At 37.1% G+C, this 13,321-nt stretch overlaps 1 protein-coding gene across 2 annotated transcripts in view; it reads right to left on the bottom strand.

Moving 5' to 3' along the window:
* The window catches only part of LOC114054274 (peptidase inhibitor 15), a 48,340-nt gene extending 35,825 nt beyond the window's left edge, over positions 1 to 12,515 (bottom strand). The window contains exons 1-2 of one of the 2 annotated variants that reach the window (XM_027877462.1): positions 12,347 to 12,515; positions 11,435 to 11,747 (exon numbers count right to left, since the gene is read on the bottom strand). In XM_027877462.1, coding sequence (XP_027733263.1) covers positions 11,435 to 11,747; positions 12,347 to 12,417 — 384 coding nt within the window. In that variant the 5' untranslated portion in view covers positions 12,418 to 12,515. The remainder of the gene's footprint in view (positions 1 to 11,434; positions 11,748 to 12,346) is intronic. The other variant, XM_027877463.1, reaches the window with a different exon arrangement.
* Positions 12,516 to 13,321: the final 806 nt, after the last annotated feature.

The following is a 13,321-nucleotide window of genomic DNA, read 5'->3' as shown; positions in this document are numbered from 1 at the left end:
TGTGTGTGTGTGTGTGTGTGTGTGTGTGTGTGTGTGTGTGTGTGTGTATTTATTAAGCCCTTATTATCTTCCAAATGTGCAAAGCACTGGAATTTTTTTTAAAAAATGGTAGAAACATGATCCTTACTCAGAATGACCTCACATTCTAATTAGGAAGATGACATATAAATAACAATGTAAATCCTATATGTATGTTTTTGTGTATCCATTTTATATATGTTCATTCTCAAAGAGTAAAGTTAATTGGATTTAAGTGAGGGAGGGCTGTGCAAAGTCACCAGCCTCACTTTCTCCTGTGGAGCCATCTGGGTCCAGTGACAAGATATAGATCAAAATGACTGGAGATGGCCCTATATGCAATGGGAGACCTTGACCTTTTTAACCTAAGGTCTTTAACAGGTCTCAGTTTGACTGAGGCAATGTCTCATTCAGTGATTAAAGATAGGCAAGAAATAAGGCAGAGAATGACATCTTTTACCTAGTTAATAATAATAAAATAATAAAAGAAAGAAAGAAAGAATTCAGGTACTAAGGAGCCAAAGTCAAGATTCACGCACAACTTAGCAGCCTCCACAATGAAAAAGTGGAGAACTTGGGAATATTATCTTCCAAAAAGCAAAAAGTATACAGGATTGTAGCTAGGAATAATTTATCCAGCAAATATATAGTGTAAACTGAAAGCAATTTCAGGAAAAAAAGGAACTGGGAAAAGCTTCCTATAAGGAATAGGAGTTGAACTGAGTCTTGAAGGAAGTAAGGGAAGCCAGAAGTTGGAGATGAGGAAATAGAGCATTCCAGGCAGGGGGGGATAGTTAGTGCAAATGCATGCAGTTGGAAGATGAAGAACCAGCAAGTAGGCCATTGCAGCCCGGTCAAAGAGGGCATGGGAGGGGAGTAACATGTAGGAAGACTAGAAAGAGAAGAGGTAAGTCTTTAAATGAGAAACAGAAGATTTTCTGTTTCATACTGGAGGTAATAGACAGCCTATTAAAGTTTTTTGAGTAAGAATGTGACGTAGTGAGATGTATGATGCAGGAAATCATATTGGCAGCTGAATCAAGAATGAACTGGAATGGAGAGAGACTTCAGGCAGGGAGACCAAGGCTCCTGCAATGGTTCAGGCTAGAGGGGTAATTAAAGTCTATATTTGGCTACATGAGTGAGAATAAGGGGACATATACAGGAAATATTGTGAAAGTAAAAATGGCAAGACTTAACAAAAGGTTAAATATTTGAGTTAAGTGTAAGTGAAGATTTGAGAATGAAACAAAGATTGTGAGGATCAGTGAGTAAGAGGATAGTGGTGCCTCCTATAGAAATAGGAAAGTTGGGAAGAGGGTAGAGTTTGGATGGAAAGATGTGTTCCATTTTGGGCATGGTGAAATTGAGATGCCTATAAAACTTTTCAATTCAAGATGTCTACAAGGCAATTAGTAATGTAAGACTGGAGCTTAGGAGAGATATTACGGCTAGGTATATAGATGTTGGAATAATCTGCATGGAAATAATAGTTGATCCCATGTGAGATTACCAAGTGAGATGGTATAGAGGGAAAATAGAAAAGGTCCTGGGACACAACTTGGGGGAGACTCAAAGCAAGTGACAGGGTTGAAGATCCAGCAAAGAAGACAGATCCAGCAAAGGAAGAATCTCTTACATAGAAAGGAGAAACAGGAGATAGGGGTAATGAAAATCTAGAGAGCAGAGAAGAAAAGATATTCAACAATGCTCAAAGGGGCCAGGAAGGATGAGGTTTGAGTGAAGGCCATCACATTTGGCAATTAAGAGATCACAGGTAAATTTAAATACAAAAAAACAAGAAAAATAATTTCTTTTTGGCCTTAGAAGTAATAGGGAGCCCATAGAGTTTACTGAAAAGAAGAGTGATATGATTTAGGCCTGCACTTAAGGAAAACACTTTGGCAACCTTGTGGAAATCAAATGTGGAATTAACTACTAGAACCTAATGTCATAAAGGTAAATAATTCATATTTGGATCCTATGTATTTGGGGTACTTTTTATTCTCAGTTTTGTTGTATTTCCAATGAAGCCATGAGTTTACAATGATCCATAGAATTTGCCTGTACCTTTTACCTTTTTAGCATCCATTTCACAGCTGGAAAAAATAGTACAACCTTGTCTCCTTTTGGCTTTGTGTGTGGAAAGCTGACTAAAAGCAGGGAACTTTCAAGGTTACTACCTTCTCCATTCATGTACAAGTTAGTCAAAGTAATGTGTACCTTGGATGAAAATTCTTGAAAAATGTGCCCTGTCTCTGTTTCTAGCCAAGGCATTGAAAAGGTTCTCCATTATGTAGAACAGGAATGTGGAGCTCTGAATGTGCTGGAGAAATGCCTTCCTGTCAGAGATCCTGCTGGGTTCATTGCTCTTTGGCAAAAAGTCTCAGGAGACTTTCTAGTGGTCATGAAAACATTTATGGAAAGACTTCAGAGTTGACACTTTAAATTTCTCATGCTTACAATGAGGAAAAAAAAGCATTCTCACACCCAAATAAGTGTAAATGCCCAGTCTGTGGACATTATACTATTCTGTATGAATTTGGATAAGGATGGATATCTTCCAGAAGGGGGCTGGTTTTGGTTGGCGTTTACATATAAACTATAAAATATTTCACTCTCTATAAAGACTCTTAATATTCTCTTCCACATTAAAATAAAGGATGGATTATTGCTCCTCAGTCTTATGGGGTCACAGGTCATTAAGGCAGGGTGGGATTTTAGATTAGCCAAGCCTCTTGAGGAACTATTGAAAGATCAGAGGACAGTTAGCCTGGAGAAGAGAAGACTTAGGAGAGTTGTGATGGGTAGTCTACAAATATTTAAAATGTCATCATACAGAAGAGGGACTAGGTATTCTCTATTTGGTCCAAGACAGCAGAATAAGGGTAAGTGGGTAGCAATTTGAAGGAGTCAGATTTTTACTCAGTGCTAAGGTTGTGTCAACATCTCTAACAAAGAGTTGTCAAAAAATTGAATGGGCTTTTATAGGAGGTACTCAGTTCTATGTGATTCTGAAGCAGAGGTTTGATGAATGTCAGTCTGGGACTCTTATGGGTTTGGCTAAATTGACTTTGGCATCCAGTCTAGCTATGTGATTATGACATATTGAAATCCTCTTGTCTAAACCTGCTACTCATCAGAAAATTTAGTCCCAGAAATATGAAATGACTTGCCCACATAGGCAGAGAAAAAAATGAGGACTAGAACCTCAGCCTCCAAATTAATCATCTAGTGTTCTTTCCATTATACCACACGGCCTCACCTAGCACAGGAATGAGGTAGTAGATGAGGCTTGTCTCAGTGGATGATGACTAAGATTGAACTATTATGATATCATACCTTTCTTGCTACCATAGGAAAATACACGGATTGGTGGGAGTTAGTTTGCAAATATCTCTACTCCGTCCTAAATTATAATTTATTACTACTCATCCTTGGCAAGTAGATCAGTTTAGTTATTTCCAAGGTTCTTTTAAAATATTTTTCATTCATTCATTCACTCACTTACTCATTCGTTAAAATCATACTTCCAGGTGATTTAGTACAAATTGATGGTTTGCCTTCTTTCCTTCCCTTTTCCCTTCCCTTTCTCATAAGACGCCATGAGAAGTAAGATCCAATTAGACTTTAGGCATGATAATTCACATAAAATAAACCGGTAGCTTTGACCTAATTACAAATGCCTCTTTTGCACATGTCTATGTAAGTTATGCTAAATATATGGGCAGATTTACATGAAGAATTTTCAGATAATTGCTGGCTTATAATTTGTCTTAAAGTATACATAAGTTTTTTTCATATTGATGCTCATAACAATCCTATAAAGTAGGCACTATAATAATTATTATTACCATTTTATAGATGAGGATATTGATGATCAGAGAGGTTTAGTGTCTTTTCCTTGGGTACACAGCTAGTTAAGTGTCAAAAGTAGAATATGAAAGTTATGGGAAACTAGATGGCCCAGTGGGATCTACATCTAGTGGATCTAGAATCAGGAAGACTTACCTCAGTTACTCACTAGCTGTGTGATCTTGGAGAAATCACTATACTACAGTCTCCTTCAGTTTCTTCATCTCTAAAATGGGGGGTAATAATATTGCCTTCCTCCAGAGTTGTTGTGATGATAAAATAAAGTAGTATTTCTAAACACTTTGCAAATCTACATAAAAAAATTCTGGCTATTATATGAAGCCAGGTCTCTCTAATGTGAGATTTAGTACCCTGACCACTAACATTTATATAGTACTTAATATGTGCCAGGCACTGTGCTAAGGGCTTTACAATTATTATCTCTTTTATCCTCACAACAACCCAGGAAGATAGGTGTTATTATTATTCCTATTCTATAGATGAAGAAACTGAGGCTAACAGGTTAAGTGACTTGTCCAATGTCATACAGCTAGGAAGTGTTTGAAGTAGGATTTAAACTTAGGTCTCCTCAACTCCAGGACTAACATTCTATCCACTGTTCCAACTACTTTGATTTCTGCAATTGGATATGTGGTTTAAATTGCATTCTTAGGAAGAAAGAAAAATAGCTATTGCCTCAGATTACTGGGACGTGGTCAGTAGAGGTAGTGTGGTATAGTGGAGAGAAAACTGGATTTGGAGTGAGGAGACTCATGTTCAGATTCTACATCTGACACTAAGAAATGTATGACCCTAGGCAAACTCAGCCTCAATTTCGTCATCTGTAAAATGTGGATAATCTTTCTTCTTCCTCTTCCTCCTCCTCCTCCTCCTCCTCTTTTTTCTTCTTCTTTTCTTTCATATTCTTCAAATGATAATACAGGGTTATGAACAAAGGAGCACCACTGAGAAGAATCACAACTGTTGGTCATTCACATAATTGTGGAAAGTAGACATAAGTGGGTTGTACCTTGTTACCAACCATAATGTTGGTATGAGAAGTCGAAGACATTATTCATGACATATATGACAAAAAAAGTAGCTGAGCAAAGCATATAGTATGAAAAAGGGATGACAGATAGTGAACTGTGTAGTGGTAGTCTCATCAATAAAATACTAAAATAATTAGGGAGCATTTAGCATATTGCAGTGGGTCCTCTATCAAAAGGAGTTGAAGAAAACTATGGACAAGAGGCAGCTAGCTGGCTCAGTGAATAGAGAGCTGGGCCTGGAGTCAGGAAGACCTGAGTTCAAATTTTACTTCAGACAGTTTTTAGCTGTTTGACTTTGGGCAAGTCACTTAACTTGTATTTGCATCAACGTGCTGGAGAAGGAAATGAAAAACAATTCCAGTATCTTTGGCAAGAAAACCTCATCGACAGTATAGTCCGCATGGTCATGAAGAGCTGGATGTGACCGAACAACAAAATCAATAGACAAGAAGGTCTCAAGATGAAATGACATGAGTGTATTGTAACATACATGGGTTGGGGGAAGGGATATTTAAATGGAGAGATCAGTGTAGATTTGAAATAAGCACATGCACATTTGTAAACATAGATGATATACCCATATCTGTGAATAAAATCCTCAATTTTTTTTAAATCTGTGATTTGCTAGGTGTGGTCATTCCATCCACTGATACACATCATACTGACTTTAGGCTTTAGTCAAATCCCTGAACTCTTGATACCACTTTACTAAACTAACTTAAGAAAACCAGACTGAACCAAACCACAAGCCAGATGTTCATGGGAGGTTAAGAGTAGATGTGCAGTATATAATGAATATTAACATGAGTTCATATTACTGACTTTACATTCTCACTAAATTGAATATTTACTCTTCCCTTTACATAATATGCCATATTCTCCATCTAAGCTCTTGCACAGAATATCCAGGATTTTTCCATCCCTGTCTCTGTCTGGATTCCTTACTCTATTCAAGGCTCAACTCAAGGGCCATTTCCTCCACTTGACCTTCCTGATTCTCCCCATTATAGCTAGTGTTTCTGGACATATTACCTCATATTTATTTTGTATACATTTTGTATTTATTTATGTATGTAAATTTTGTTTCTCCCTAGTACAATATAAATGCCTTAAGACAATTTTTTTTGTTTGCCTTCACATCTCCACAGTACCTGGAAAAGAGTAGGTACCTAATCTATTTTTTTAAATATTTGATTTTAATGAAATTTTGATGGGAAAGCTAAGGCAGAACATGACATCTGAGTAAACATTTTGATTTATTCTCACCTTTTGAAGAAGAAACTCAATTATTTTAATAAAATTTGTTAAGAATGGATTTTTACAGCCATATTAGATCGAAATATCTTGAAATGACTCCCAATAATTCTAAATCTGGACCTGTTTCTCACCTGTAGATTAGAGTCTATATTCTTCAGACTCTTTTGGCATCAAGCTAATAAATAGTAGAATTCACCAGTACCTTTTTGCCAAGAAATAAATAGAAACAAAAGTTCCCACTGTCACATTTTTCAAAGGCACTATGGTATAATGCATTTACACTATGATAAATAGCTTTTGTTTCAACTTGTGAATTGCTCTGCTTTTTTTCTTAATGTGTAGCAGTGTTGATTCATTCAAGGCTGATTTACATCCATTAAAAAATGGGGTTTAAGGGGCAGCTAGGTGACACAGTGGATAGAGCACTGGCCTTGGAGTCAGGAGGACCTGAGTTCAAATCCAGCCTCAGACTAAACACTTGACACTTACTAGCTGTGTGACCTTGGGCAAGTCACTTAACCCCAATTGCCTAAAAAAAAATTAAAAATGGGGTTTATATATTCTTTTAAGTATCTTAATGTCTTACATGAATAATGCTAAAAGCTTCAGAAGAAAGTGATTAAAGTTTGTGACATTTGGTCTCAAACTAATTCAACTTATCTTGTTGGTATTAGATTAAGTTGTTGACTAAAAAGAACCTTCTACTCTTTGTAGAAGGAAATTGAGGAAAGGGTCAGTGAATCATTCAACAAATATTTTAAAGCACCCCCAGTGAGCCAAACTTTGTTGTAAACTCTTGGAGTACTTAGAAACAAATCAGATCATCACATTGCTCATAGTATACTATAAGTTTTAACAAGCTGAAATAAAGACTGGAATCTTAAACTGCGCTTTGAATTGGAAGGCAGCATTGGTAGAGATTATCAATGTCCTTTAAGAAGATGGTACCCACCAAACTACTACAAACAGATTATTCTTTTACAACTTCTGCAGACTTGGTTTTGCCTAAAGAAAGCCAAAATCTATAAAATGTATAATGGAACAGTCTGTGTTCTGACTGAATTATTGGGTCAATTTACTAAAGCTTTATAACTTTATAAATATTTATAACTGGTTGAACTTCCATCTGGTCTTCTTGACTGCTATTGTTTTATTCACAACATCACCTCAACTATATGGCATAATGTGTTAAGAAACGACCTTGGAGCCAGCAAGACATACTGGCCATGACCCTAGGTAATTCACTTAATAGCTTGGTGCTCTGAGCAACTCTTTGAAGAGAAGGCTCCAATCTAGGGAGATTCCTTATGTTTGTCTTGCCTGTATCCTTGAAATGACAGGTCCAGGTCCTACCTATCCCAGTTTATAATGGTTTTGTTAACCTGGAAAGATTTGTATGGTCTGATGCTAAGGGAAGTGAGCAGAACCAAGAGAATGTTGTATATAATAACAGCCATGTTGTATGATGATTAATTTTGATAAACTTAACCCCTCCCAGCAATACAAGGATCTAAGACATCTCCAAAGGCCTAGTGATGGAAAATTCTATCCACATCCAAAGAAAGAACTATGGAATTTGAATTGCTATTTTTTTCTCTTCAGTTGAGTTTTGTTTCCTCTTTCTGGTGGTTCCTCCTATTGGTTCTAATTTTTACTTACAACATCACTAATGTGAAAATATGTTTAATAGGAATGTATATGTATAGCCTAGATCAGATTGTGTGCTGTCTTGTGGAGGGAAGTGGACAAAAATTTAAAACTCAAAAGCTTATGGAAGTGATTGTTGATAAATCAAAATAAATTAATAAAAAATTTAAAAATTAATGCCTTTGTTTAGCTTTGGCAGAAAACATTGAGCAACAAGAATTTGCTGAGCATCTGTATATGCTGAGTATTGTGCTTGGGGCTCTGAGAAATATAAAAGGATCACATAAGGCCACTCTATTCCTCCCATCCCCTTCCTCTGCTTACCTAAGAGTAAATAATGGTAGGAAATGCCAATTGGAGTTCTGTATTTCAAGGTGTCCTTGAACTGAGAAGCAATGTAGAATAGTGGAAATAATGGTAAATTTTGGATTCAAAGGGTCTACATTTGAAACCTGTCTCTTTTTACATGTGAAGCCCTGTCACTTGCTTTTTTTGTGACAACCTATTTTCTCCTCAGTTTCCTCATCTATGAAACAGAAGAGTTATAACAGAGGATCCCTAAGGCCATTCTCAGATTATAGATTTTGTATCTGTGATTTGATGATTTTATCTGCCAGCTTTGATAAAAGAAGTGTGTAGGCATCAGCAACCTGATTCTCTGTAGGTAGTATTACTGCCAGCCTTTTTGTGTTCAGGCAATGCAATATGGTGCAATACTTTTCAAAGAGGTCCTAGAGATTTCCTAATCACTATTCTTTCAATTTATAGTACATGACTTTATAGTTCCTTTTATAAACACCTTAAGTATCATAAGACTATAGTACTGGCCTTTTTAGGCCAGTTTTTCAGACCTCATGTTTTTGATGTAGGATTTAGAATAGACATTTTGTACCTAAATAACTATCTGAATGCAATAAAGGAAAATTTAAAACAAGGCCTATCACTTCAGAGTATCATCATGCCAAGAGAGACTCAAAATCCATGTCATCGTACTTGAATGATCTCCAAATTCCACAAATGTAAAAATAAATGAATGAAAAACATCTATGTAACCCTATGTTCCAAGAACTGATCTAAATGCTGAAATAAAAAATGAAGACAGTCCTTGCCCTCAAAGACCTTACCTTCTAGTTGGGAAAGAGAGTGAATAGAGAGAAACATTAATCTGGGAAAGATGTTTTGGTCTGGGAAGTTGCAAAGATGGTGAGTGAAACAATAGGGCAATCAGTCCATTGATATTGAGATACATGAAATGAAAAAGGAAATGTGTTCCCCAAAGTCAGGGACATTCCCCATCCTGGGACAGTAGAATAAATCAAAGTCAACTGAATATGGTCTTTCCCTCAACAATTCCTAAAGCTTTCAAATCCTAAATCTTTCTTCTATAATAGTCTCCTCAAGGCAATTAAGCTATTTTCTTAGTCCCTTTTCATAGAGAACAACAACAACAATAATAAAATTAAAAAAACAACAACATTCATATAGCTCTTTAAGGTTTACAAAGAGCTTTCCACTTGTGATCTCATTTTATTCTCATAACAGCTTTGGGAGGTAGGAGCAATTAACATTCTCATTTCACAGATTCAGGTACTGAGGCTAATAAAGGTAAGTGACCTGCCCAGGGTCACATAGTTAAATTAGTGTCTAATGTAGAATTTGAACTCAGGACTTATTGATTCCAAATATGCATTTTATCCACTGCACCATTTGCTTGAGGGTCTATTTGATTCTTAATTTTGATATCGTTTCCCCAAATATACAAGTGGCTGAGATATCACTAAATATGAGAGAAATAAGAATTATGTTATTATTTCATTATCTTAAAACAAAATGAGAGGGATCATGATGTACTGGAAAGGACACTGCATTGAGTCATAAATATTGTGTTCAAGTCCCATACTTTATTGCTGTGTGAACTTGAGCAATGCAATTTAGTTGATCTATTTGGGCATCATTTTCTCTATCTGTAAAACTAGAATAAAATATTATCATAATACACTTCACAGAGTTATTGTAGAGAAATAAAAATTAAGCAATGCATGTGAAACATGATTATATGTAATTAGTCTGATAATAAAATGTTTTATGTAATGTATAATCTTTTCAGTTGAACCTGTTCTCAAGAATTCCCTATCTTCATTCAAATGTAAGTTATTGGCATGCTGTCTAGAGAAAGGAAAAGGTAGGACAGTTCAGTGAAAGAGTGTTGGATATGGAGACAGAGGACCTGGTTCAAATCCTGACTCTTCTATTACTAACTGTATGACTTTAGGCAAGTCACTTAATCTTTCAAGCTCTTTGTTTCTTCATCTTCAAAATGAATAGTTTGGACTAGATGACCCCTAATCTTTGAAGTCAATGAAGTTCCACTATTGCCCTAACACATTCTAAACATTCTACCCTTAAAAAAACAATTAAATAGAATAATTAAATGGATTAATTTGTCCTCCCTTTGTAGAAGCATCTTATTTCTGCAGATACTTGTTGGCTGAGTTGGAATCATTTTCATTTTGGTACCTTTCCTATTAAATCTTCAAAAAGACAGTAACCCAAACTGGTATGACCACAGATTATCCTTTCCTAGAAATCACAGGAGAGTTTATTTGGACTGAAACTTAAGTGACCTTAAGAAACTTAAATGAACAGAGAGACTCTTTACATTTGAAAGGTGACCTTATTTTTTTTTTCCCTCACTGACCTCTTCAGTTGACCAAGTATAAAAGTTTATCTGAAATTACATAGATGAAGACCAGGACTGAAAGACTTCCAAATGATTAGGTTAAGAATGTATATCATTATCATTGCCCCAACACTTGCTTCTGGGCACCAGGTTGGTGGTCTTCAGTGCCCAAAGGCTGACTCCCTGCTGCTTTCATTTAAGATGATGTTAAACATTGTTTTGAAGCATTATTCATTCAAACCCAAAAAAAGAAATCTGAGTATCCTTTTAAAAACAACTTGAATTTTTTACTTGCTAGGTAAAATATTTAAACATAGATAGCCTATTTTTAACGGGAGAGTACAAAAGTATTTATTCACTGCAGGTTGGAACAATCTACACTGAGCTGTTATCTGAACGACAAAGCATTAAGCCATAATGAGGAAATAACGGGCACAGTCTGTTAGCAGAGCAAGAGAATCTCTCCAGAAAGAGCTTTGGCCAAGAAAGGCAAGGCAAGCACACTGGAGTCTGCTGAAACGTAATGTTATTAAGGAAACTTTTCAAATTAAGACTGTAACTGAGAGAGAAATGAAATCATTATGAAGACAACACTTGCAAATGTTTCATGTGCAGGCACTGTGTTTTTCATAGCTCTTTCTTTGACAAGTTCAAGAAGCTTACCGAAAATCCTCTATCCCTTTATCTTCTGAGGCATTAACATTAATTGTCAACAGTCACAGAATATCCCAGTAATATCTGCACTTGTAATTCTATGGTATCATTACCAGCTAAGAACCACTCTGTACATTCACTTCTCTTCCCCATTTAAAAACACCAAACATCACCTTGGCTTGATGTTTTGGTCCTCCTTAGTCTGATAATTAAAACTGGGCATCCCTACTAAGAACCCTCTCCCTACAGCCACGAAGAGAAACCCTCTTACCATGTATTCCATGTTGGCAGCAGGTGGAAACACCTTGCCCCGAACTTGATTGTGATAATCGAGTATGGCAATCATGTCATTCTGCGAGATGTAGCGCTTCCTCCTGACTTTGGGGAGATCCGCTGAATCCAGATGTGCTTTTAGAGCGGCTTCAATATCAGTGAAGTTATTGGTTGGCGAGGATGAGTCAGTGGCGTTGAGTAAGACGACTGCACTTGTTTCATAGAGAAGGGAGAACAAGAGGATACCACTGACAGCAGAGATTGCTATCATCTTGGGATGGAGGAGGGGAGAAGCCACAGGGTTTACTCTGCTTTGAAACAGGAAGGCAGAGTTAGGGTCAATCTATGAGAGGGCAAATTAAAAAAGAAATGTGCCAGAGTGTATGATTTTACACACAAATGTCTCCTCTGAGAGCTTTCCTTGGCTTGATTATATTCTGTAATCCAAAAGACTTTTTTTCAAATCAATGTTATGAGAAAGCCTGTAATTACTGCCCATGTTGCTTTAATGGATGAAGAAGAAACCTAAGATGAACTTCCCAGAGATGGAGATGAATAAAACAGCATATCACGAGCCCTCAGCCCTCAGATGTCTTATTAATCATTTGCCCACAAAGTCTTAACATATACACACTGTAGGGTACCAAATGCCCAAGTGGGCATTTGGTTGTAAGTGGGCAATCTGTAAGGAACTCAACTTCATCCAGATATTGAAAAGAAATACATCTCAGGAAACAGCTTCTGCTACCTGCAGTAAAGGTATGGATGCTGTGTCACAGACACATGCGCAGAGAGTGACAAAATATATACAAAAGTTATAATTCTATCTCAATTTCATTCAAGAAAAACAAATGTGAGCTATTTTAGTATAAATGCATGCAAAACCGACTCATTCAGCTAAATGGCTTACCTCTGAGCAATGCCAAAATGAGTATATTGTCCTTCCAATTTTTTAAAAAGTTCTTTGCTATGTTGTGGCATAAACCCTTGTAAGGAGGAGTGTGTCTTATTACAAACCGTCTAAGAGCAAAAACTCTTGCTAGTTTTGACGCGGCTGGCCCCAGGAGCTGCTAACAGCTTTTATATGTCACAGGCTGCATAGTACAGAAAGGGCAGGCTTTCGAAGGGTCTCTCCCGAGCCAAACTGAAAGAGGAGGGGCTTTTGGAAAGAAAACACAGTGATTGGGTGGCGATCTTTTTTATGTGGGTGGTGAGGAAATGAAGTCACACCCACAGCTTGCAAAGTGCAAACTCTAAAAGACGAGCCCCTTTTCTGACCGGGCTTCCCACCTTTTCTGTGACTGGTTCATTTGATACTGGTTCCCGAGCAAAAAGGGGACGGCTCTTGAAAGTGGGTAGTCAGTTCTTGAGGGAAAAACGCAGCTGCTTGGGTAGCAAGCAGGATGTTTTACATAGGCAATGAATGACTTGAGAGCTGAATCAGGGAAATCAAGCAAATGATATGTCTAGGTGTATTGAGAGGCGAGGAAAGAATATTTAAAAAAAAAAAAAAGACGAGGGGCATCAGTGGTAGATAAGCAGTTAAGTTAGGACATGAATGCAAGAGATGCTTAAGTGACTGTTTTTGGTCTCCTGTTGACTTTGTTCCTTTCCTATGCGCTCTCTCTCTCTCTCTCTCTCTCTCTGTCTCTCTCTCTCTGTCTCTCTCTCTCTCTCTCTCTCTTTCTCTCTCTATCCATCTGTCTCCCTCCCTCCATCCCTCCTTCCTATCCTTCCTCTATCTGCTTACCTGTCCTTCAGTCTACCTGTGTGTCTGTCTGTGTTTCTGTCTTTTCCTCTGTCTCTATCTCTCTCATCTATGTTCCTGTCTCTTTCCCATACACACTTTTTCTTTAACCTCCTCCTTACTTCCCCTCCCCAACAC

The sequence above is a fragment of the Vombatus ursinus genome, unplaced genomic scaffold (assembly GCF_900497805.2).
Source record: "Vombatus ursinus unplaced genomic scaffold, bare-nosed wombat genome assembly UNPS02014812.1, whole genome shotgun sequence".
NCBI classification, from domain to species: domain Eukaryota; kingdom Metazoa; phylum Chordata; class Mammalia; order Diprotodontia; family Vombatidae; genus Vombatus; species Vombatus ursinus.
This window is presented reverse-complemented; position numbering and strand designations above follow the sequence as displayed.